This window comes from Rhyacophila brunnea, unplaced genomic scaffold (assembly GCF_057557595.1).
Source record: "Rhyacophila brunnea isolate RB1 unplaced genomic scaffold, BYU_Rbru_1.0 scaffold_11, whole genome shotgun sequence".
NCBI classification, from domain to species: domain Eukaryota; kingdom Metazoa; phylum Arthropoda; class Insecta; order Trichoptera; family Rhyacophilidae; genus Rhyacophila; species Rhyacophila brunnea.
In genome coordinates this window covers 33,015,730-33,043,226 of record NW_028232763.1, presented here as the reverse complement: position 1 = coordinate 33,043,226, position 27,497 = coordinate 33,015,730, and the positions used below count along the sequence as shown (strand labels likewise).

The 27,497-nt window shown below is 37.5% G+C and overlaps 2 protein-coding genes across 2 annotated transcripts; one reads left to right on the top strand and one right to left on the bottom strand.

Moving 5' to 3' along the window:
- Positions 1-422: 422 nt before the first annotated feature.
- Positions 423-3,544, bottom strand: scat (VPS54 subunit of GARP complex scat). The gene is made up of 2 exons (XM_085960259.1): positions 3,358-3,544; positions 423-3,240 (listed from the first exon to the last, which is right to left on the bottom strand). The coding sequence occupies exons 1-2, from the start codon at positions 3,453-3,455 to the stop codon at positions 663-665; spliced, it is 2,676 nt and encodes an 891-aa protein (XP_085816385.1). The 5' UTR covers positions 3,456-3,544; the 3' UTR covers positions 423-662.
- Positions 3,545-11,385: 7,841 nt separating this feature from the next.
- Gpa2 (Glycoprotein hormone alpha 2) lies at positions 11,386-16,628 on the top strand. Its single transcript, XM_085960444.1, has 3 exons — positions 11,386-11,524; positions 14,374-14,537; positions 16,263-16,628. The coding sequence occupies exons 1-3, from the start codon at positions 11,386-11,388 to the stop codon at positions 16,353-16,355; spliced, it is 396 nt and encodes a 131-aa protein (XP_085816570.1). The 3' UTR covers positions 16,356-16,628.
- Positions 16,629-27,497: the final 10,869 nt, after the last annotated feature.

Genomic DNA, 27,497 nt, shown 5'->3' with positions numbered 1-27,497 from the left:
AGTTTTTCTAGAGATTCGGTGTTTACTTGATAATGAATTCATGGTGGTTTATAAAATGCATTTGTTAACTGGTATTCATCACATATAAATATTGCTTTATGACGCATGTTTCGCTCACGTGAGTCAAATCACATATGTGGTTTTATATTATGTTATTATATAAATCAGCTGTTATTATCTGAATATATTTTGATTTGAAATATGCTATAAAGATACCGCAGCGCTGGCGTACAATGTACAATAATTTGGGCGGGAAACAATGGATAGCCAAAGTAAAGAAAGGCAGTCTAAACAGAGTCATTACCCTGCATGGTGTGGTAATCTCAATGATAAATATTAATGATTCAGTTTACCTGAGGTATGATAAGATATAAACAAAATTAGGAAATTCAGCTACTTGATAAATGAAAACAGATATCGATATGCAATTTAAAAAAATTATTAATTTTTAAAAGCAAAAATTCAATCAACTTTCATTAAAACTTTTGGACACGTCTATAAATCGTCAATTTAGGTAACATAAATAATAAACAGTTCTTCAGAAGAATTATTATGTACATGTGTAGTTTATATTTTAGACAGAGTGCATTTATAACACTGTGCACTTTCAAGAATGAGCATTTACACTTTGCCACGAATGCACGCTCCTCCAATCGTTTCAATCACTTCAGCCAAATGTCATCCATACAATTGAGAGCCAACTGTTCGGGCGGTAAGACTTGCAACGTAACCAAAGTCTGAAGGTAAAATGTCAACTCCGAAGTCACGACGCCGTGCTGAGGTCCTCCGTTGCCGACCACGTTCATGCGGATCAACCGGTCCCGAAGCTTGTCCTTGAAGTCACGGTGGACAGTCTGGAAGACGGGACGAAGCTGCTCCGGGGGCAGCACGTCTGCCAGCGCCTCGTGAAGCTTTAACAGGTGGCGGGAGATACTGCGAAACTGAACGGATGGAACAGGTGGCCGGGCCTCCCAGCCATCCAGCTGCGCCCCTAACAACCCACCGGCTATTCCCGAAAGTTTGCTCTCGATCTCCCCAATGTGGCCTTCTAAGTCCCGTCGGACGCCGTCCAAGTTCCGTGAGAGAGCATCGTCGGGCTCCGTATCCGCGAAATACCTCCGGACGGCAGCTAGAGACCAGAGGACGAGCTGTAAGGCGCGTGAGGCGAGGGCTAGATTTGCGGCTGTAATTGTTTTCAGCCCGGCACTCTGAAGCGCACCTGCTCCCAGGACGAGCTGGCAAACCCGCGAGTTGAATGCCCGCAGAAGTTCAGCCAGCGCCTTGCCGACCTGCGGGCGTGTTGCGCCAATCTCCTCCGCCGCCCGACAATACTCCCCGATCATACGGACAGCGAGCAGCGCCACCCCGGGTACCGCAAACGGTTCTCCGTTCACGATGAGGCAGGATCCCGGTAGTTTCTCTTCAGCATCGGGGATATCCGCGTCAGGAAAGCGACCGGTCTCGCCAATGCGGTCAGCGATGGCCTGAAATTCTGATGGCACCTCGGCCCGCTTCCACCGTTCGCTGTCCAATAGGAGGGCAAGCTTGGTCCTCCGCTCGTTGTGAAACCTTTGCACATATCGGATTGCCCGGTTCCTCAGAGCGGTCCGTAGGGCGGGGCAGGGCCTACCGCAGATCTCCTCGCACTCAGCAGTGAAGTCTTCGACGATACGGGACAGGTCAGCCATCTGCCGGCCGTCGACCGGACCATCCCTCTCCCCACCGGAGATGAGACTCGCGCACCGCTCCATTCCATAGTCGCATATTGCTCCCACCGTAGTGGCTAGTGCAGACTCGACCGTCTTCTGGTCCTCCGCGGTGATGGAATCCTCTGATTCAGAGAGTGCAGCCTCCCCTGTCTGGGCAGCGCGGTTGACCAGGCGTCGCAGAGCGTCAGCTCGCCGGAACAGGGCTGCAAGACGGGAGGCAGCCCTCCCGAGTAGCTCTGCACCTCCCGCGCGCCATCCACCACTCTCCCCGGTCCCTCTGACCCACGCATCGCCGTCGGCATCCCTTCCGACGGCGTCCTCAATCATGGCTTGCTTTACGGTGGCCTGGACGGTAGTTACTGCCTCCTCCCGGTACGTCTCAATGAAGCCAAATCGGCGACGCCGGAGGAGGCCCGACACCACTGATGCCAGCTTGTCATCGTCACCGATAAGACCCTCATCTCCTGGTGGGCGGTTGAGGTCGGCCGCCGCAAAACGTTGGAACTCAGTGTTGAGCATCTTGTCGATGAGGCGCTCCATCTCCGCCAGCTGTGAGGGCAGATGACGGAAGGCGTGTACCCCAGAGAGGCGTGCGGCAAGAATAGCCTGTGCGGTGTCGATAAGGTCGAGTGCTGTCACGTAGTCCGCAGTGCTGAGCAACAGCTGGATAGTAGGCTGCGTTTGGTGGACCGTAGACATCAGCTTCAGCTTCTCCAGCACGGAGGCTGCATTGTTTTTGTGTGATGCCAATCTCACGAGTTTGAGAGGATCGTCAGCGAGGTTTAACTTAGTCTGCGAGATGTTCCCACGCAGCCGTCTTACAGAGCGAATCGCTGAACTCATTTGCTCCATTATCGTATCGTGAGAGAGCATCGTGTGAAAGAAGGCGTCTGACTTCTGTGAGACCTGCTCAGCGATTTGGACCTCAACAATATCCAAATAGTGGCTGAGCCTTTCCTGAGATAGCCGGCAAGGCGCTCTTGCGTCCTTGGAGGCGTCTCCCAATCCGGGGAAGACGCTGTCAAAAGTCTCCGAGTCGTTCAGCGGTAGATTCGGCTTGAAGAATATTGAAGGAATAGCCGACAGATCATATTCTGAGGAAAGAATTCGAGCCGCAGCCAGAGGGGGTGCTTCAGTTCGCCCCTGCGCCGTGATGCGCAGGTGCTTGCGATATTTCTTACCGATTCGTCTGAGATATGCGTCAAAGTGTGCGGGAGTCACTTCCGGCAGATGGGGACTATCAGGGAAGAGCGCTTTCTCTATGAAATCATCCCCCCATAATTTAGTGAAGAGAGTGGCCTGTTTCGCGCGGTTGGGGTCGTTGAGGACAGCGGGTAGATTCTGGGCGGCCGAGTACACACTCCAGTGCTCGGCGTGCGCCGCGTCACACAGGACGTGGTGTTTGCGGACGTGGCTTTCGTAGTCTCTGTCGCTCACGCCGTCCAGCGGGAGAGACGCGCAGACGCCGTTGTACCCATACCGACACACGAAGGAGCCCCCCTCCTGAGAACAGTGCCGTTCGCGTAGATGTCTGCAAATCGAAAACATGTATGTTAACATTCCAACTTCTACGACAAAATCTATATTTAAAAAAATTAAATAAAGTAGGCCAGTGTGATTGATTAGGGTTTCAAGATGTAGAATTTACCTTTCAAAGTCGTGTGGTGCTTTAAAGTTTTGGAGCGTGCAATAATGGCAAGTCTCCCAGGACTTCTTTTCGCCCTGCGTTTTAATCGAATATGCCATGACATTTTAAAATATGCTTGCAATTTTGTTTCGATTTATTTTACTAGTATTTAATATTGTGGGGGCTACATACATCATACGATGAGACTAGTTGAAAATACGAAATTTATGACGTTTACTAATTGAGTGCTGCCAGCCTGAAGATAGAGGAACGTAGTCGAGGGATACACAAAATATACTTAATACTTCACCCAAAAAATAATGACACTAATTAATTCTAAAACTTTTATTGAGTACTTATGTATAATGTTCCATTGATAATTTTATGTTTAATGATTTAAAAAAAATACAATAACCTAGCTAGGCTAATACTTCCAGATGTTCTAAACTTACTTCATCGAATTATAAATATGTACTGACAACTTCTATATTTTAATGAATTAAATGAATTAAAAGAGTCCTTTTGTAAAATATTATAAAACATTATTGTTAAAACGTCTTTGGTAGTCAACGTTTTGGCAAAATGTAAAACTAAGAATAATGTAATTGGTAGGTTCATTTTAATAATTATTATGGTACCTATTGAAAGTATTTACAATATGTTTATAATATTATATTTATGCGTTTTAGATAATGTGTAGGTAGGTACCTATTTACTAATATTATTATTAGGTACCTCGCTCTAAAGCAGTGGTGCACAAGCTTTTTGAAAGAAGGGCCGATAATTTATCCATTTTATAATTTTTCACGCGCCGCAAAGGGTGAAAGTGTTGAAAAATAATGATATTGTACTAGATGAGATACCTATTCATTTTATGTTTTATTTTTAATTTAATAGTTACATAATTTTATCAGCAACTTCAATCACTCTCCACTACGTATTACATGCATATTTGCACGATGGAACTTAGTAGTGAGATTTCTGACACTGCATACTTTATACACGTACTATACGAGGGTAGTCCCAGAAGTACCCGACCTAACAAAGAAAACACAAAAAATTTGGGAAAAAAATATTTTTATTTCTCTACGTAGTCTCTTTTTAGGTCGATACACTTTTCCCAGCGATGTTCAATAGCTTCGATACCCTATTTATAGTGACAATCGTGGAGCTCCTCAAAATAGCCATCAACCGCAGACTCCACCTCTTCATTGTTGGCAAATCTTTTACCACCGAGCCATTTTTTCAAGTTTGGAAACAGAAAATAATCCGAGGGGGCTAAATCTGGAGAATAGGGTGCGTGAGGAAGCAATTCGAACTTTAACTCATTGATTTTGGCCATCGCGATAACGGATGTGTGAACTGACGAATTATCCTGATGAAACGAAATTTTCCTTTTCGCCAAATGCTGTTGTTTTTTCTTGATTTCATCACTCAAACGCTGCAATAAGTTTGCATAATACACGCCGTTGATTGATTTTCCTTTCTGAAGATAATCAATGAAAAATACCTCAAGCGCATCCCAAAAACTGACGCCACGACCTTGCCTGCAGATGGAACTGTCTTCGCCATCTTTGGAGACGATTCTCCCCTTTCAGTCGATTGTTTTGACTGTTCTTTTGTCTCAGGTGTGAAGTAATGGATCCATGTTTCATCCATGGTTTTGAATAGACGCAAAAACTCTGCTTTATTGCTGTGAAACTTCGCCAAACACTCGATTGAAACATCCTCACGATGCTGTTTTTGTTCCATTGTGAGTAATCGCGGCACCCACCTTGCGCACAGCTTTTTCATATCCAATTTTTCAGTTAATATATTGTGATGTACAGCAATTTTTGAAATGCCTACCATGTCTACTAGCTCACGCAATTTCAGTCGACGTTCATCCAATACCATTTTGTGGATTTTCGTCACCATTTCTGGCGTGGTCACCTCATTTGGTCGACCACTGCAATGTTCGTCTTGGCAGCTCATACTGCCTCGCTTAAACTCAGCCACCCAATATGTAACAGTTGTAAACAAAGGAGCAGACACCTCCAAAGTAGAATCTAGCGCCGCTTTGATATTGGTTGGACTGAAGCCTTTCAAATGAAAGTATTGTATCACATAACTATGACCAATTTTTTCCATGTTTACAAATTCACCGAGAGCGTTCACTGTTGATGGTTGACAAATAATTACTGAACAACGTAGCGTCGTCAAACTTCAAACTTATGCTTTATAAGGTTGGTACTTTCTATCATGGTCATTATTTTCAAACAACAACTGCTATCTATACGTCAGGTCGGGTACTTCTGGGACTACCGGTAGATAGGTACCTACATATTATTATATCATAAACAAATGTTTTATAATCGAACTGTATTTTTTCTGTTAAGACAAGACTGCACCTGCACCACAGACGGTGTGACTCATTGTAAAAAGATGAATTTCGGTTACAAATCTATGGCCGTGAAAATATAATCATATTAAATAATAAAAAACAGCATAAAGTTTTCTACCAGTGACGATTCAGATTAAATACCATTGCTACTGCATAATTTGTTCACATATTGAACACAGATTTTTATCATATTCAATGAAAAATTTGGTGATGAAGTAGGTACTTGTTATTTTGGGCCGCAACAAAATAAATGCCATTTCGGGCCGCGTTTGTGCACCACTGCTCTAAAGTCTAAATCAACACACCTATTATTATTATTTGACTTTTATTTTCCATGTCTTCCAGGCAAAATATCTTTAGAATTGTAAAAGTTTTGGCAGTGGCGAGTTTAGAGACGTGGAAGCCCGACTCACTGACTGATTTCGACCCTCCCCACAATAAAAAATAACACTTAACATAATAATAATTATTAGGAGGCTCACACATAAAACAATTGTTGGTTTATTTTTTGTGTAGAAGTGTGCAACTAGGTACCCACCTATCTGTTCGAATGGTTATGTTTTGGGCCCCTTTGATATCACTATTCACTAGTAGGGATTTTTATGGCTAATCTTTTCAAGATTATGGTATAATTTAATAATTATTGTATGATCGATTTTAACAGTTCACAGGCACTAGGTTTAAATTTTCTGAATAATTCGATCAATAATTATTGTGTCAAAGAAAATCCCCACTGAGCTTTGGGGCCTAAAGTAAAATAAAATAAGACGTTGGCTGAGTATTTAAAAAAAAACTGGTAAGTAGGTGTATTTCTTTACCTATTAGGTACATAGGAAGAAACGCCTCAGGCGAAACTAATTGAATTGCATAATATTGTCTGGAATGTGATCACAATCTGTGAAATTGTGAGTGGAACCGCATTTATTTGCGATTTTTATGAAATTTCGAGGTGCTTTCTGAGCCAATGGTATTGTTTTGAAATATTATTAGATAGGTATAAGATGTGAACCAATAAGTAATATAATATAATATTTTGATACAATGTGAGTCAATAACTGACCAGATTCCCACAGTAATAAATGTTATATTGCTAATATCACAAGGGATGTTTTTCTAACAATAAATAAGGGATACCTTTTTGAGTAAGTACCGATTATAGGTTAGATTATTTATTATGTGATTTTACAGTGTAAGTATGTATGGCCCCCACAAGGGTAGGGCTCTAGCCTGGGGGCCCGGGCTCAGGAGGGGTCCGGTGTGACGAGTCGACCAGATAAGTGAGATAAACACACATCACAAATTAGCTCTAATAGTAAAAAAAGTACATGTGGCGCTTGTTTCCTTCGATAATGTTATTTAAAATTATGTGGTTGTATGATACAAATTTTAAATGTGTATCGATACTCGACAACTCCATAATTAAAATGGATGTATTTAAATATACAAAAAAACACTAAATATTCATATTAATTGTACTACGTACACCATTTGGAAAACACTACTTTAGAGCGTCACACTGCCTTTATCCTTAACGATAGGTAGGGGGCCCGCCAAAGATCCTAGCCTGGGGGCTCGCTTCAGGATGTGGGGGCTATGTAAGTATGTTCCCACAGTGCTGTGGTAAGAAGTACCTAATAATAAATGGCAAAGGCTGACTATGGCCTCAATGATGTATACCGATGCCAATAGGTATACTTCTAAAAAATGTTGAGACGCCACTGTCCAAGAAAGTCAGCAAATCCTATCTCTAGCCTCCGCGTGGCGTCCCCCGGGCAATGCAGATAATGTGCTGTATAACGCAACATAATATCTGTAGCTAATAGAGAAGGGTGCAAGGCGAAACTCTGGCGCCTTAAAACGAGAGACCTTTGGCTACGGGAAGGATCACCCAGACAGAAAAACCACACACCAACCCGTCTGGACAGCGTGGTGTGTTATGTCCAAAACCTTCATATGAAAACAAAAACTTCTAGAACCCGGCCCTCATTCTCCGGAGGCCAACCTGATACTGATCACGGCAGCGATCAGCGAAGGAAGGCAGAGGGTGCTAAAAATCCCCGGAGACCCGGAAAAGGCTGCCAACAGATGACCATTGCTACATATAACGCAAGAACATTGTCCAGCGATGCCAAACTTGTAGAGTTTCAAGAAGAGCTCCGGAATATCCACTGGGATGTTGTCGGACTCAGCGAAGTAAGGCGTAAAGGTGAGAGTATTATTACTTTACAAAGCGGACATGTGCTGTACTCCAAAGGAACCGATGAAGGACGCACGAGCGGTGTTGGATTTGTTGTCAACAAAGCCTGGAGGGACCGCATAGTCGAGTTCAACTGCATTTCTGACAGGGTCGCAAGCGTGATACTTAAAATCAATGCTAGGTACCGCATTCAGATTTTGCAAGTATATGCTCCGACACAGAGCTATCCTGATGAAAAAGTGGAAGAGTTTTACGAGGAAATAACATCCTTGAAAAATAAAAGTAAATGCCACTTCAACATCATAATGGGAGATTTCAATGCACGTATTGGATCATACCAAAGAGATGACGTAGCGGTCGGACATTTCGGACATGGCTCAAGGGATGGTAGAGGGGACATGCTTGTGGAGTTTGCTGAAACCAACAATCTTCACATCATGAATTCCTTTTTTCAACATAAACCTACACGTAAATGGACGTGGAGAAGCCCGACAGGAAGGACCAGCGAAATCGATTACATCCTCGCTGACAGAAAATATACATTTTTAAACTGTAAGGTGATCAATCAGTTTAACACCGGCAGTGATCACCGGATGGTGAGATGTAAGATAAGATTGAACGTCAAATCAGAAAGATCCAAACTGCAGAAGAAGTCAAATGCTCGCGTATACATGCAGAACAATACTGAATTCCAAAATGAACTCAAAAATGCACTATCGGCTTTCTTAGATGAGAACGAAACCGTTTCCCTATCCAACGCGGAGGATATAACGAATATTATTCTACAATGTGCAGAAAAAACAGGCGTAAAAAGCTCAGAAGTTACACCTTCCACCAAGCTTTCGAAGGCAACATTGAATCTTATGGAGCAGAGAAGGAAAACCAAGAGCGATAGACAGGCACAAAACGATATGGAGTTTTCATCCCTTTGCAAAACCCTCCGAAGGAAGATTAGAGAAGACCTTCGTAAATTCAATGTAAGCCTCATACAAGCAATTGTGAAAGCAGGCAGAAGTTTAAACAAAAACAAGCAATGCTTGTCGATAGGAAAACGTCAAATCACAGCACTAAAAGCAAAAGATGGTTCTATCGTCAGAAATTGGGAACACTTGTTAAGCCGAGTTGAAGAGTTCTACAGCGATCTCTACAGTGATGACACTGACAATACGACTATAGACTTAGATCTTCAGAGAAATGGAAATTCGGAAGACCATACTCCCGAAATTACATCCTGGGAAGTAACCCATGCTTTAAATTACATGAAAAGTGGGAAAGCCCCCGGGGAAGACGGTTTAACGATAGATATCCTCAAAAAGCAGGAAAGGATGCAAATGAAGTACTTGCACAATTGTTCACAGCCTGCATATGCAAAGAGGATGTCCCAGAGGTATGGAAAAATGCCAGCATTGTCATTCTTCACAAAAAAGGTGACAGAGAAGACCTAGCAAATTATCGTCCAATAAGTCTACTCCCTATTCTCTACAAGACGTTCACAAAAATTCTCTCAAACCGTCTGCAAAATGTACTAGACGAGAACCAACCGAGAGAACAAGCCGGATTTAGAGGAGGATACAGCACTATGGACCATATCCAAGTCGTCAGAGAAATCATAGAGCGGTACCAGGAATACAAACTGCCACTATGCATTGGTTTTATAGACTATGAGAAGGCGTTTGATTCGATAAAGAAATGTTCAATACTCGACGCACTCAGAAAACAAGGAATCCCTGGACGCTATATAAATATTTTCAATAATATATACAGTAGCGCAACAGCATCTGTAAATCTCCATAAACCATCGCGCAGATTTCCTATCAGCAAAGGAGTCCGACAAGGTGATACAATCTCACCTAAACTATTTACAGCTACCCTTGAAGACTTATTCAGGCAACTTGACTGGAATGACAAAGGGATCCCCATAAATGGAGAATACCTGAGTCATCTGCGCTTTGCCGATGACATAGTAATTTTCTCGCAAGACTCAGAAGACCTCCAAAGCAGAATGCAGGAACTCGCTGAAGTAAGCAACAAAGTAGGTTTGAAAATAAATGTAACAAAGACGAAAGTCATGTTCAACTGCTTTGCAGGCCAAAAAGAGATCCTCATCAATGGCACTCAGCTCGAACAGGTGAAAAGCTACATCTATCTGGGACAACAAGTATCTATAGATGGATGTATATTTGATGAAATTGTTCGCAGAGTAAAGCTAGGCTGGAGTGCTTTTGGCCGCCTGAATAATGTCTTCAAAAGTGACCTTCCACTGTGCCTAAAGCGCAAAGTGTTCAACCAGTGTGTGCTTCCCGTGATGACATATGCGTGTGAAACATGGACCCTAAGTAAAAGAGAGATCCAGAAACTTAGAGTAGCACAACGTGGTATGGAGAGGTGCATGCTGGGCATAACGCGAAAGGACAAAAAGAGGAATGAGTGGATAAGGAAGCAGACAAGGGTTTGCGATGTAATAGAGTTTATTAAAAGCCTTAAATGGAGATGGGCTGGACACATAGCTCGAAGAAGAGACAATCGTTGGACAAATCTAGTCATCCAGTGGTATCCAAGAAGTACAAAACGTCCACAAGGTAGACCTAGAGGCCGCTGGATCGATGAAATGATAAAGTTCTGCGGAAGTACGTGGCAACGCAATGCACAGGACCGAGAGAAGTGGAAGCAACTTGAAGAGGCCTTCATCCAGCAGTGGATAGATTCAGGCTGATGATGATGATGATGATATCATGGGGTCGACAGTGTTTTTGGTGTTTTTGTGTAAAATCCATTGATTAGGGATGCTCCTATAATCATTGTCCGTGTGGATATATCCCAAGTACAACAAATGTCTATTGGGTTCTCCAACCAATATATGGGCCACCGAGCGAATATTAACGCCACTCTTGTATCAGATATCATACTGTTAACAGTGTTAACTTATGTATATTAAACTCAATGTTTATACAATTGTCTGATAAATTAATCCAATAAAGTATTTTAATAAGAATGATGTAATCTTTAATTACCAATTTTGGACTAATTATTGCAGCCTGGTCAAACCGTGCCTATATACTTACCTAATCTGATACTTCATAACCCATTCTGATAATAGGATCGTTCTGCTTTTAGGACAAAAATTATAACTGAAGAAGTATTTTATCTGAATAATAAAAAATAATAATTATTAATGAATCGCATTAAAACGTTATGCGACTTTCCACTAGGACGGTGGGTAGTTAGTATGACGTCAAACGAAGTTGAAAATACACGAAGCGTGCCGAATAAACACTAAATAATGGACAATAAAATTTAAATATTTTTCCGATTAAAATAAATTTCCTTGAGTATAAAAAATGGGGGAGGATTTTCATTTGAGTCAGTTTGTCATCAGGGAGAGCGGCGTCGCCGCGGTCGCCCGTACACCGGGTTTCGCCCTCACTGATATTAATACCACGTATAATAAAATCATTATTTCGGATTAAACATGATTGTGGTCGCAGAAATGCCACCAACCAGAACTGTTGTGCTAACGATAGTTCTTGCATTAGTCGTGGCTTCGACAGCGCCTCTAATATCGGCGTCGGTTCGTCCAGCGTGGGAAAAGCCTGGTTGCCATTTAGTTGGTAAGCATTGATTCCCTATGATAAAAATATATTTCATATACACAATTTGAAAACATCTCATGCATAACATCATCATCATCATTAGCCTGAATCTATCCACTGCTGGGTGAAGACCTCTCCAAGCTGATTACACTTCTCTCGGTCCTGTGCGTTGCGTTGCCACATACTTCCGCATAACTTTATCATTTCATCGATCCAGCTGCCTCTAGGCCTACCTTGCGGACGTTTTGTACTTCTTGGATACTACTGGATGACTAAATTTGTCCAACGATTGTCCTTTCTTCGAGCTATGTGTCCAGCCCATTTCCATTTGAGGTTTTGAGCAAACTCTATAACATCGCAAACCCTTGTCTGTTGCCTTATCCACTCATTCCTCTTTTTGTCCTTTCGCGTTATGCCCAGCATGCACCTCTCCATACCACGTTGTGCTACTCTAAGTTTCTGGATCTCTCTTTTATTTAGGGTCCATGTTTCACACGCATATGTGATTACACAGGAAGCACACACTGGTTGAACACTTTGGACTTTAGGCACAGTGGGAGGTCACTTTTACAGACATTATTCAGACGGCCAAAATCACTGCCGCTTAGCTGATGCATATACACACTAAAAAAACCATTCTGTAGAAAAAAATATGACAACCGGCGGGACATGAACTTGTATCTGCTGGATTCGCGCCAGTATGTTTTTCCAATTAATCTACGGGCAGCTTACTAAATTACGACGAATTAAACTAGTATTTCCTACATGAAATGCTTATCGAATTGCGTTGTACCTATTGTTTATTTCTACAAAATGATTTTTTCTGCATGCGATCTTTTCAAAATATGTATAAGTATTCAATATTATATAGAATGTTACATTCTCAAATCTTGTGTTTTATACGTTGAATAAAAGAAATAGTTTATTAAAATATATTTCATTACACTTATATGACATACTAATTTTATTATAAAACCATCTTCTGCGAGGCCAGTCATAGTATATGCGAAACCCGATTGAAGGATGTCCAGTTTACGGGGCCCTAGTATTATATTCTCCTCCAATTAACGATCATTGCTTTAATTAAATGATAAATTTTAACAATTATTTATTATTTACTGGTTTACTAATGTTTTAAAATACACATATAATAAAAATATGACATTTTCTAACCGTTTCATCAGCAAAATCGTTTTTCTTTTTTCAAACTTTGAATTCTTTCTATTTAGAAATAATAACAGAAAATCGCAATACAGCAGAACGGCTTTCGATTTTCAATTTTTATCGAATAAAGGGCCGTCCACGTAATATTACGTCACGCTCTAGGGAGGGTCTGATATGATGTATTATGATTTGTGACGAGGAGGGAAGGAGGGGACATAGAAAATGTGACGTCACACAGTAAACAAAAAATATAAAAGGATCTGAAAACACAATAATGAGGGTCCCCTTAAGGATAAATATTGTTTTTTTTCTGTTTTAAAACATTTAGGGGGGGGTGTCAAAATGTGGCGTAATATAAACAGGGGGGGTAAAAGGTTATGTGATGAAATGTGATTATGGGGGGGGGGGGTTAAAAATAACCAAAATCGTATGCGTAATAATATGTCCTCTTTTTCCGCGATTAATATTTTATGTTATTATTTTGTGAAATCCATTTACAATACGTACCCATAATATTTTTGTGTGTTAATTTGTTAATAAATACGATTATGAGATGATTGTAAAATTATTACATTTCGGGCATTAGACTATGGGGCCGCTGCTGATTATAAAAAGTATGTCCTCTTTTTATCATTGTAAAAATATGGGAACCCTAAACCTACCTATAACTGGATTCTGCAGATAGGTACAACGATCGCCGAGGCCCAGAAAACCTCGAAAGATTAATTGTTTTTGGCAGTGTGCTATGTAATATGTGCATTGGGCTAACACAGGGGTTCACAGAGTGTGTCCCGCGGGCCAATTATGTCCTGCGTGACTTTTTGATGTGTCCTGCGAAATTCATATTAAATCTGTAATATTTTTTATTCTTCATATTATCGAATATTAAAAATTACATTTAAAATTAAATATCAACTTTCATGTAAGCCGGACGCTGTTCCCGTAAATATGCAGTTTGAATTAATAGATTTGCAAGAGCACGTGGGAGCAAAAGCATCTTATCGTGTAAAAGAATTTAATTGCATTCTACAAAGGACTTTCATTTGAGGTATATCCAACTATTATAGTCAAACATGCTCATCGAACGGCTTCTTTATTTGGGAATACCTACATTAGTGAAAAAACATTTTCTACAATGAGCATTAATAAATCAAACTTAAGATCAAAATTAACAGACAACCATATCGCAACTGTTTTGAGTATTCACAACACAAAATTCGAGCCTAAATTGTAGGATTTAGTTTCAAACAAACAATTGCATAAAATTTAAATATTATTTTTTAGTGTATTAATAAGAGTAATACTAATGTATATTTAGTTAAAAATATAAGTTTACACAATGAAATATTATTTTTTTGCCTTATGTTTTTTAAAAACAGAAAATATTTACAAAAGAAGGGGAGGGCGGCCCGTCAAATATTTTTGATTTCAAAATTGTCCATTTGACGAAAAAGTTTGCTTGCCCCTGGGCCCGCTAGCAGATAAGGTAAAGTGACCCAGGAGAAGGAAATCTCTGGAAAACTCATGGCATTCACAATAATGCTTGCAGAGGACATGAAAATATGGAGAGTGACGACAAGGTAGAAAGATCTCTAAAATAATTAAAAACTACCTAAGGTCCATTTACAACAGCCAGCACAATCCCCATTAGGTATATATTTTAATTATTAAATTATAACATCTTTATTATTCGCTGTCTTCAGGTCACAGCCGGAAATTGAGCATCCCAGGATGTGCGGAGTTCATAGTGACGACTAACGCTTGCCGAGGGTTCTGCGAATCCTGGGCCTTCCCAGCTCCTGAAGCAAACTCAGCTAGACCTGTCACATCCATCGCGAGGTGCTGTAGCATTATGGATGCAGATACTGTAAATATTTTTTATTTGTTTGAGTTTACAAGGGCACTTACCTACAAGAGCGCAATGGATTCAGGGTTGTGCATGTTCTGATATACCTATCTAGGCATGGGGGACATTACAATATTCGTTTCACTGATTCAATATTATAGGCTATAATAATTTTATGTAATTTTTTTTTTACATAAATAGTGTTACATTAAAATTATTAATTTAAGACGTTCACAACATGACATTTAGAAACAAAGAAATATTATTAAAAGAGTATTACATAAAAAAAGAGATAGATTAGTATTAAGTTATTAAACAGTAAAAAACGTGTAAATACAAAAAATATAAATTAGATAGGTACAAGGAAGTAGATACAACGGATGAGTTAAGCTGACCCTATTTTTAAGAATTTATAAAACAACGTCCACCTATACTCATCCTCGCGTAGGTGATATTGTGATAATTATGTTCGTACATAATAGATTAAATTTTGTGAACGTGAAATATTGTTAATTTATTTATCGTAGGGGGGCTCAAAGTCAGTTAGGTACTGCAGCGGGCCTCTATGTTACTACGCGCGCCACTGAGGATCTCAACTTCATTCAATTCAATTCAGGTTACAAAGTAGAGTTGGGTATTTCCCGAGAAAATCTCAATCTCGAGATTCGGGATTTCCCGAAATGATTTCCAGAAAAGAATTCTCCAGAATTCTCGAGATATCGAGAAATTTAAAAAAAAAACCTGTAAAAAATCCTAAAATCAGTGTAAAAACAGACAAATTCCAAAAAAATATGATTTTTTTATTTATGTAAGAAGGCAAACAATAATAGAAGTAGGAAAACAAAAATAATTCAAAACATTACGTATTAAAATAGGATTTCAAAAAACACAGATTGTCACTGCATCTGACAATCGCGTACGCTTTTGAGACACAAAAGGCTAGATTTGGTTTTCGTTTATTTTGACAATTGTATTGGATATATAAGCAGACGCGCACACAGAAAACCGGTTTGGGAGGAGGGGGGGGGTTAATTAAAAATTTAAAAAATCAATATTTTCTTAATTGCATTTTAAAGCGGCGGGAGGGGGCGGAGTTAAGAAAATCTGGCAGACTCCACAACTTCCAGATTTACTCCGCCATACTTATGGCTTCTCGTCGCTTCAACCGTGGAATACCGAACGTCTCCAGATACGTTCCCCATACCCAGACACTCCGCACTTTAAGTCTAGCGATACACAACTTTCTTGCAAGTACCTATAGCTAAGGGTTATTGCGAGCCATCGCATCCGCAAGTGGTTATCGAATGCGCGTAAATAGCTTAACGGTCATAATTATTATGATTGTCAATGTCCGTTTGTTTGTGTCGTCCGCAATGTCTTGTCTTATTATCGGAATATTAAAGCAAATATTGGATGTCCCAGTTAATTGCACATATTTATGAATGCCAGGGATTTTCCAGTGGCTACATGTCATGTTCATGTCGTGGGATGCCAAGAGAAGTGGGGCCAACCCATTCATAGGCTGTTCGACAGCTAAATCATCCGGGTCACGATCCTCAGTTACGAGGTCCTAACAAAGAAGAAGAAGAAATAACATTCCATTCTCCTAAATAAACTGTATGTTTTTCCTGAGGGGAGGTACGGACCTGAAACACCCCACGACAAACGCATCAGATTAGAATCCACTCAGTTTTTTTGTACAATATAAATACATGTCATAATTCGCATGATTTCTTTAATTTTCAGATTACTGTGAACGTGTTGTGCCTTGATGGGGAAAGAAATATAACAATGAAGTCTGCGACCTCTTGCGATTGTTTTCATTGCCACAAAGGATAATCCCAATGTTGATATCTAATTTTCAATTATGTTACATTATGACCAAAGCTCTATTTTATTGAATAAGTTAGATAATATAAAAGGAATTGTGATTGGTATTTTCTCATTTTTTGGACATCTAGCGATGGAATTTACAAGACACCGGCTAACTATAATTTATTTAAAAAAATCTTTGATAACACATAACTAGATTTCGCACGATCAAAAAACTAAGAGTAATATTTATTTTGAAATTAATAATATTATGAAACAACCAGATGGAAGTATTAATAATGAGGACAGTGTGTATTGAAATAATATTATAATATTTTCAGTACCTACGTCAGAGAATGTTAAATTAATGATAAAATGTTTTGATTGATACATTGTGTCTAATGTTGGTAGTTAATAATATTATATTGTATGATAAAATATACGAGAGATTTCTAAAAATGATAAAGCTTTGTTGTCAATTTATCCCTATAATGTGCAATTTTATAAAAATAATATTTTACAGCAGAGCCAGCTGGCAAAAGCCAGCTGCCTCGTTAGACCTTGCAGTTCGCTTGTAATGTTATATTATTTAAGAATATGTAGCGTAGGTATTTAAAATAAACCATGTACACAGAATCTAATAAAGATATAAATATATAATAAGTGTATTGTAAATAACTGCGTTATGTATTATTTTACGTATTTTATTCTTCGTCGGCACATCGTGCCATACCATCTTTTCAAGAGTTTTGTATAATTCTATAATTATTATTGTATAACCGATTTCTACTGGTTCGAGGCTCACTATTAAATCTTCTGAGTAATCATCGATTGCGTCATATGTGTCAAATAAAATCGCCATTGGGCGCCAAATGAACGTAAAATAAAACGTTGGGTGAGTATTTAAAAAAAAAATAGGTAAGTAGGTGGGGAATGGGACAACTGGACGCCGCAATGTCGTAGACACGTATACAGAACGTAGACGAAGAATTTTAATCAGTTTCTATCTACTACTTAGTAGTTTTAATTCATTTTACTCTTAACATAATGTTTTTTTTATTGCGGATTGAGAATTACCATGCCTAAGGGCTTTATACAAAATAAAAAAACTCTTTTTTCGTTGGAACTTAAACATATGCACGATTAAATCATTATGTACGTGTGCATATTTAAATTCTCACCAACTATTAAATCATAATATAATAATTCAAATATAAACGATAATATATTTTTTTAAATACCTATGAGTACCTAACGTCTATTTATTGTCGAATTGCGTGGCGTCCAGTTGTAGCAAATAGAAAGAAACTCCTCAGGCGAAACTAATTATTGAATTGCGTAATATTGTGTGGAATGTGATCCCAATTTGTGATAATGTGAGTAGTAGTCTGGATTTATTTACGATTTTTATGAAATTTGGAGGCGTTTTCTGAGCCGATCAAGTAATCATACAATTTATTCCCCCATTCTTATAAGGTCGCTTCGCTGTTAGAACAAACATCATAACTGAATAGGTAATAGTAGAAATAGATATTATCCAAACAAAATACTAATCAATGAATCGCATTAAAACGTTAACTATGCGATTTTCCGCTACGACGGTGCGTAGTTAGTATGACGTGAAACGAAATTGAACGTCCATGAAGCGTATCAAATAATCGCTAAATCATAGACCATAAAATTTAAATATTTTTCCGATTAAAATAAATTTTCCCGGATATAAAAAATGCCCGCCGATTTTCATTTCAGTACACTGTGTTTCGACCTCAATGATTTTAATCTCACTTATATAATCATTATTTCGGATTAAAGCGATGCAGAAGGTCAATGTGGTCCCAGAACTTGCATCAACTAGAACTGTTGTGTTAGCGTTGGTTCTTGCATTTCTAGTGGCTTCAACGACGTCGGTTCCGCCAGCGTCGGAAAAGCCTGGTTGCCATTTAGTTGGTAAGCATTGATTCGCTATGATAAAAATATATACTGTTCACTCTTTACTGTTCAGGGATAAATGAACTTTTCTGTAAATCGATTTTTCCGCAACAATAGGACAGCGCTCGAAATGGAAACGATAACGAACCGGAGCGATCAACAATTTTCTGAAGATATTAACATACTCGTAGTTATCAAATTTAATGTGTATTTTATAAAAGTAAGTGTGCTAGAATTTTTGCTATAATTATGACCTATCTAGCTCAGACGGTAAAATTATTTTTCCCACGAGACTGGGCAATAATTTTACCGATTTCACGAACTGGCGGTGCGCGCCGATCCATTTAGAGCCCTGAATAGGAATAAAAAAAGTGTTTAATATCACGTACATCAGGGGTGTCAATAAGTTCGATCGCGAAATGATTTTTGGTCGATCGCAAAAAATATTTTATTTATTTATCCATAATTTGGAAGTGTAATGGGATTTTATTTATTATACATATTTCTATTATCCGGTACCAATAATTTTATTAATGAACCAATAATGGTGGACCGTCCGAACTGAGTATGCATACTGATGTTAGGTGGTTAAGTCTGGGAAAATTTCTACAAAGATTTAGGGATCTAATTAATGATATTAAGCAATTAGATGACTACAAGCAGCTGACAGACGATATTTGGTTACTAGATTTAGCATTTTTAGTCGACATTACAGCAAAACTTAATGAATTAAATTTAGCCACATTTACTTAACTCTCCCACGTGCTGAGGATGTCAGAAGATTTTAAATACACAAATAACAAAACTATTCGATCAATATGACATCGTCTCTGTTCTGACAGAACACACTAACTGGAGAATACTAGTTTTGAGTAATTTGACTTTGAAGTTGTTAAAATGTTTAAAATGGTCTATCATGTGAGTTTATTAAGTAATCGTAAAAGGGATGACTTTAAAATAAAGACTGTTTATTTATTAAGAAGGTTTCCAGACGGTAAAGTTTGAAATAAGGAACATTTTGGTATAACTAACTCAATATGTCATTTTTTCGAATTAGTGTCTTCTGCCAGAACAGTGACGACATATTCTAACCGTTCATCAGCAAAATCATTTTTTTTTTAAAATTTTAAATTCTTGCTATTTAGAAAAAATAAAAGTAAATTGCAAGATTTATCAATTGTTTCTTATTCTATCTCTCGTGGCGTCAATGAATTCCTTTTGAAAGTGTTTTCTTGAATATGTTTATTAGAAACAAGCCAAAGACGTTCTTGAATAATGAGGTTGTTTTTTCCCAAAGATTCTATGATTCTACAATAATTCTACTGCATAAGTATACTGAATTTTAGCTATCTTAGTTAAATTATTGATTTCAGTAGCTTATTTATTGCTGTTTCATTGTTTTTTGTGGCACTTGATATGACCAAGGGTGCGAAGCCTCGCTACAACAAGACCCCCGTTTGGACTCAATCAAACTGTTCAATCGCCTTTAGAACTGGTAAAATCGTATATGTGCTTGCGCTGTGTTATACTTATAGCTTGTATCATTGGGTTTTGGAGATACAATGTTTGCCGAAGCCCAGAGAGCCGCAAGATATTTATTGGTTATGGCAGTGTGGTATATCTGTTTACAACAACCAGCGAAATACCCGTTGAGTATAGTATATTTTAATTATTAAATTTTATTATAACATCTTTATTATTCCTTGTCGTTAGGTAAAAATCAAAAAGTGAGCTTCCCAGGATGTACGGAGACCACAGTGAAGATCAAGGCTTGCCAAGGATTCTGCGCATCATCTCCTAAAGCAAACTCTGCTAAACCTGTCACTCCCAAGGCGCCGTGCTGTAAAATCATGAATAAAATTGATCATGTAAATATTTTTTATTCGTTTTAGTTTACAAGGGCTACAACAAGACTCAGTGGGTTATGATATTCCTATCTAGGCATGGGGGGCATTACAATATTCTTTTCACTAATTCAATATAGGCTTTCACAAATGTGTACCTGGCCGCCACACCTTATGAGTATCAGACCATGAATTCATCTCGCCAGGACTGTATTAAGCATGGCCCCCACATCCTGAAGCCGACCCCAGGCCAGGATCTATGCCACCCCCTACCTATCGCTAAGGTTAAGGCCAATGTGATTCCAAGTGGTTTCCACGGAACCCCAGGGTTAAGGGTATTCCGTATATTTTTAACAATTTTTAAATAAGTCGGCACTGATCGTGACCTCCTTTTGTGATACCCAAGTAACATGGAACCCTTCGCCATATTGGATAAAAAAAGGAAACACACATAAAATACTCATTTATTAGAATTATCATTTATTATATCAATCATCGTTTCTCATCAAATTACATCGCACAGATACATATTTTAATAATCATTAAGGAAAATAGCGCCGCAGGCGACTTTTTTACTATAAGAGCAAAATTATTGTGGTGTTACGGGCATCATGAAATCACCCCAATTACATAATAATATTATTTATTTTATTATAAATTAAAATGCTAACAATTGATTTGTATAATTTCATAGAACGACCATTATAACCGAGCGGCTAGCCCGTCGGCTTATAGTGTCGTGGAATATACACATACCTACCTATTGTTTTCAATATTGTGTATAATTGAACCAATAGGTTGAGCAAGTGGCTAACATCGATTTGTCGTATAAAACAAAAATTTGTTTATACAAACATCCACTCTGTGGAGGCCCATATGATATTTTTAGGATCGGACATGGTAAAAAAAATATATCTATCATTTATCATCTTGAAAAGACTCCTAATACCTAAACAAAACGAAGAAGTAAATCCGTGGTGATCAGTGGCGCGCTTAGTGACGAAGATGCCCCCTACGATAAATAAATTAACAATATTTCACGTTCACAAAATCTTTTATGTACGGATATCAGTGGCGAAGACTCCATACTAGGTGATTATTTAAAGCCTACCTTCTTAAGAAAAATAATTCTTATTTTCATGCTGACGTATTTATATAATCACAAATAATAATATATTCAATATGCCTAGAGACATATATCGTATAATTGTCATAATTTTACGATCTTTTCCCATATTTCAATAAGCACCATCTATGGCATCTCTCGAAAGTTTTAAAAAAAACGGAACACACCGCGTTTTGCTTCACATATTCTATAGGATTATTTTCGCGTGAATCGACGGGTTTTTCAATATGAAGTTTTTTTCTCATTATTTCAAAATGTCTGGCGTCCGCATACAAATGTACAAGCTGTTTCGTTAGCGCATACGTCGCGAGAGCACATTTATTCAAAATAATTAATAAGAAGATAATTTAAAAAAATAATTTCTATGGGATTCAATCACATAAATATGGATTGATTGTTGAACGCTTTCGCTGCTGAAGAGATAATGAGATTTTAATTGCCCCCTTTAAAATGCACGTTAATTACATCGATCGGCCGCCTGGTCATTACGCGCCGTGTGCGTCTTCCGCGTCCAAAGTATTAAAAATATAAAATAATTTATCTCGTGATTTTTATTTATTTATTAGTTCACTCATTAGACAATTTAGATATCTGATATTGTACCTACCTAAGTCTGTGTTTTAAATATAGAAGTATTTTAAAATTATAAATTGTTATGGAACATAATATATAATAAAACAACGGATATTTTCATAGATGATAGGTAATATATTTTGAGCGTATGTTACGTTTATAAATGTTTAGGAAAATACATAAGTAATTCAAATTAATTGCATATTTTTATTAACTAATTATAACACACCAATTAAACTTTTGAAATTTCTTCGTTTTAGCGTACCTATTCATCAGTAGTAATATTGAGTTATCTTCTTATTTCCCGCAAAAATATCTGACAAGCATGGTTACTCCCACAACCTACCTCTTTCAAAAAGTCACCCTTCGCCACTGACGGATATAATATTGACAATATCTGATTTTATTTGTTGTATCCTAGCAACGCATGATTTTAAACGACAGCTGAGCGTTAGTTATGTTAAATCTAATTGAATACCTCTTATTAATAAAATAAAAACATCAATTTATAAGAACTACGCATTTTTATAGATTTCATTATTATGATTTATGAATTTGAAGACCCTATTTTAAAATTTCTCACGAATCGATTGCGTCATTTGCGTTAAAAAAATAACGCCGCTGGAGGCGTGAATCAGAATATACTAACAGGGGAAGACACACAGAACAGATAATAAATAAATCGAATTCCGATAGGCTATATTCAATACGCTACATTTTGATGCAGGGTTTTGAATGTGTGAGTGTCCTACCAAAATGAAACACGCATTATGCACGTGCAATAGTGTGTGTTATTCACCAATATTAAATGAGGGTCAATTCATAAACCGAGAGCAGTAGTTGTCAGTAGGGAACGGATTTATATGCAACAAAAAACATGATTATATGCACTTAAAATGATTAAAATATGCAGTTAAAAAGTTAATTTTCTATGGAAAAAAATTGTAGATAGGCACTTTGCTCAATATTAATAATAAAAATCGGAAAACAAATTATTAATTAATCAATCTAAGTAGTAAATCAATATCAATAAAAGAAAACACAAATATATAGTTACATTACTATTTCCAAAATTGTTTTTTATAAGTGCAAATAATTCAATAAGAAATACAATATAAAATAAACACAACTTTAAAAACAAAAACGACACAATATTTGCGAGTATTTGTTTATTTACGGAAAAAGACCTCTCACCGTCCACAGAGATGATAGGGCAAAATTTAAATAAAGTTTTCACTTTTCTAATAAATCCACACCTGGTCAGTTACGTAAACATAATTTTTTGTTAGTGATTCTCTTTAGATTAGATTTATCTGGATTTTTTGATAAAATATTGACGAATTTTTCGTACTTGTCTCCCATCACACCTGGGATGGAAGGCAATATTGTCTTAACATCTTGCCAAGCGACTTTTAAACGAAATCCTCATGTCTCCTCCAGTTTTAAGAGTACTTCGGGTTAAAAAAAAATGAGTCTAGACTCTAGATCACAGCTATCGTCGGGCAACAGGTATACGATATTTTATAAATAAGAGCAAAAGCCCATAAATATGCATTTATTTATGAAATATGCACTAATGTCTCAAATATGCTCCAACGTCTCAAATATGTATTTATATGTACAATCAAATTTAATTTTTCGATTCTACGTGTCTCAAAACGGATTTCTGTGCAACTCTTATAACTGTGCATACCTACACCCTAACAAAACATGCACTAGGATATAAATCCGGTCCCTAGTTGTCAGTATTCGACGTATGACGTGCCTAAGTTTATCCCCGATTTCAGTCCCAGTTATTTCTGAGTTCGCTGATCAGAATATACAAATAATTGTTCATTTACAGGGGAAGATATGAAGTAGAATCTGACCCGAAAACCTTAATATACGACACACGAATCAAATTAGCATCCATTTAGTTTTTTTGTACAATATACCTCATCATCATCATCAGGGGCGCGACAACCCGGTGTGGGTCCTGGCCTCCTCCAACAGCTCCCTCCACCTGTTCCTATCCAGTGTGGCCGCTTTCCAATTTGGTACCCCCAGAATACGGCAGTCACTGGCAGCTCCATCTAACCAGCGAATCTTTGGCCTCCCTCTTCTTCTACATCCTATTGGATTGCTGGACATCACTCTCTTTGCCGGTTCATTGTCATTCATACGGTGCACATGACCTAGCCATCGCAGTCCCCCAATCTTAATTGATTGAACTGCGCTGCAATCTTTGTACAGCCTGTAGAGCTCAGCATTATATCTTCTCCTCCAATTGGCGCCATCCCTGATCGGTCCATATATACGGCGGAGAATTTTTCTTTCAAAGATGTTCAGGGCTCGTTCATTTCGCAGAGTTAATGTCCACAATATACCTACATGTCATAATTCAAATGATTTCTTTAATTTCAGTTTACTATGAATTGCCGTGAAGGAAAAAGAAATATAACAATGTGGTCTGCGACCTCCTGCCATTGTAATTGCCGCTAATGATGTTACCAATGTCGATAATAATTATCTAATTTTCAATTATGTTACATATATGACCAAAGCTCTATTTATTGAATAAGGATATAAAATGAATAATTGTAATTGGTATTTTCTCATTTTTGGACATCTAGCGATGGAATTTACAAGATACCGGCTAACTGTTATTTATTTTAAAAAAATCTTTCATACCACATGGCTAGATATCGCACGATCAAAAAACTAAGGCCATTCGCTCACGTGAATACTCAAAAAAGACGAGACTGAAACTCCAGCTAAAATGTATTTCAATGGCGGGTCGCTGACGGCAAGACTGGAATCTCTCAGTTTCAAATCGTTTGCGACCGAAACCGAAGAGACGCGACATGCTAGTCTCCCAGTCTCTCAGTTTCTACTCACCCATAAGACAGTGGTACCAACATCAGTATTTTCGATGAAAAATCATATTTTCTTACCAAAATTTCTAGCACTGAACTGAGTCAAACAAGCAATATCAAGTCAAGACGTCAAAAGTTAAAGATGGGCGAACCGATTTTTAATTAAAAAAATGTGGCAGATGTTGAGAAATACTCCTGCTTGTGTAATTACAGGCTGCCAGAATATTCCCTTAAATAAATTACGGAAAAAAACTTAGAATGAACTAGGAAAGACAATGGGTTTGACAGTTTTAGGTTATGAGATTAGTAGGTTTCAGTATCGTCGTGTGCGAAGCATCAGTCACTGGCCAGTTTATGAGTTCCATCACTAACCGGTTCGTCAGATTTCAGTTTCTGCGTGAGCGGATGGCCTAAGAGTAATATTTACTTCGACATTAATATCAACCAAAGGGAAGTATTAATAATGAGGACAGTGTGTACTGAAATAAAATTTTACATCACCTTATAATATTATATAAAATATGTTCAGTACCTATGTCAGAGATGTTTTGATTGATATGTGTCTAATATTGGTAGATATTAATATAATAATATTATATTGTATGATAAAATAAACGAGAGATTTCTAAAAATGATAAAGCTTTGTTGTCAATTTATCCCTATAACGTGCAAATTTATAAAAGTAATGTTATATTATCTAAAAATAGCGTATTTAAAATAAATGTTATATAATTATGGAATCTGTAAGTATGAAGTTATAAATATAATAAGTGAATTGTAAAGAACTGCGTTATATATTGACGTATTTTCTTCTTGTGGATCTGTGGATCATGGACCGGATGATTATAAAAAATATCGTTAGCCCGGTCGCACATGCGAAATCATCTCGACTGCGACATGGTCATAAATCAAAACAGTCGGAATTGTTTCAACTCTCTTCTGCGAACAAATACGGAAAATGCCATAAGAGTAACCTTAGGGCGCTTAAAATAACTTACAATGCCATATTATATTATTCATTATATGTATCTACCGCTACCAGCGTATGGTGATTGCGTATCCATAAAATCCAAAGGCAAACATCGAAGAGAACATGTTAAAATATCAGCAAAGAGTCGTTTAAATAAGAAATTCTTCTGACTGAAACTGAAAAGTTGGTAGATATTATCTGAATAATGAACAAAATAAAATACTAATCAATGAATCGCATTAAAACGTTAACTATGCGATTTTTCACTAGGTATTCGGCATTACGTGAAACGAAGTTGAACGTCCATGAAGCGTGCCGAATAATCACTAAATCAAGGACTATAAAATTTAAAAATTGTTCCGATTAAAATAAATTTTCACGGGTATAAAAAATGGCCGCCGATTTACATTTGAGTACACCGTGTTTTGCCCTCAATGATTTTCAAACCACCTATAATTTAATCATTATTTCGGATTAAAGCGATGCAGAAGGTCAATGTGGTCGCAGAATTTGCATCAACGAGAACTGTTGTGTTAGCGTTGGTTATTGCATTACTTATAGCTTCAACAGCAGCTGTTACCTCACGAACGTCGGTTCGGCCAGCATGGGAAAAGCCTGGTTGCCATTTGCTTGGTAAGCATTGATTCGCTATAAAAATATATTTTCTTTCTCTTATATAAATAATTAATAATACAATTAATACTGGGCATGTCCACTATTTATTACTTATATATTATTCATGAATTCAGATATTAAAATTGTTATTCAATTCAAATTTTTTTTTTACATACCGATACCGTGAACATTACAAATTATAAATTTAAGACGTTCACAACATGACATTTAAAAACAAAGAAACAGTGTAAAGAAGAAATAAATATATGCAGTATCACAAAAACAGTATGAAAAGTAAAGTAAAAGGTACAAAAATTATAAAAAATATAAACTATAAAGCATGGAAGCACACCGAATGAGCTAACTGGACCCTTTGTTAAGACTATATAAAACTACGTCCACCTAATACTCATTCTCACGTAGGTGGAATATATCAACATCCGAAGCGATTTGGTTGAACATAGTTATTGCCCTCCCAATTGGCATCACCAATGGCAGGTTAGTTCTGCTCCTCGGGAGAACAAACAACTGATGCTCCCGATTTCTAAGATAGTTATCAGGGACACACAAGTCAATACTATTAAGAATGGCAGAGTTATCATGTACATATAGACATTTTCAATGATGTACTTTGCATTTTGTTTTTGAAACTGTATTTTTCTGTATAAAATTGTATGTTTTTTGTTTTCAAAATTTATATTTTCTGTATTAAATTGTACTTAAGTATGTTTTGATTATTTTTTTTTGTTATTATTATTATTATTGTTATTATATATTTTTTCTATATTCTCTTCTTCTCTCTTGTGATGGTAATGTTTGACTTATAATGTAAATCTCATGTTGTGTACGTTTTGAATTTAGATTTGTTATGTCCACAATGTTTTGTATTCTTAAATAAATAAATAAGTCGAAAAAAATACGTGGACAAATATTTTTACAGTTTTGACTATTTAGACGGCTATTTTATTGTAACAATTATAATACTTTGATACAAACATGAAAAACTACCCTCGATAGCTGCCGATAGCAGTCTTGTGTATAGAATAGATGCGCAGGATAAAGAATTCATTGGAAAGCATATAGCTTACGCAACACTGCTTGCAGAGAATATGGAAATAATAATATGTAGAGTGCTGATCCAGAATGCCGTAGTATTCCACAGTAATCTTAACCCTCAGTTACAAGCAGTGACGTCCCTAGACGAAATGCCGCCTCATTTTATAAAAAGTATTTTTTATCATCTTTTCGTGACACCAA

Coding starts and splice junctions, on each gene's coding strand:
- scat (XM_085960259.1), bottom strand. CDS start 3,455: ATGGCATATTCGATTAAAACGCAGGGCGAAAAGAAGTCCTGGGAGACT. Junction 3,241..3,357: donor GCACCACACGACTTTGAAAG/GTAAATTCTACA, acceptor TTCGATTTGCAG/ACATCTACGCGAACGGCACT.
- Gpa2 (XM_085960444.1), top strand. CDS start 11,386: ATGATTGTGGTCGCAGAAATGCCACCAACCAGAACTGTTGTGCTAACG. Junction 11,525..14,373: donor GCCTGGTTGCCATTTAGTTG/GTAAGCATTGAT, acceptor CGCTGTCTTCAG/GTCACAGCCGGAAATTGAGC. Junction 14,538..16,262: donor GCATTATGGATGCAGATACT/GTAAATATTTTT, acceptor TTTAATTTTCAG/ATTACTGTGAACGTGTTGTG.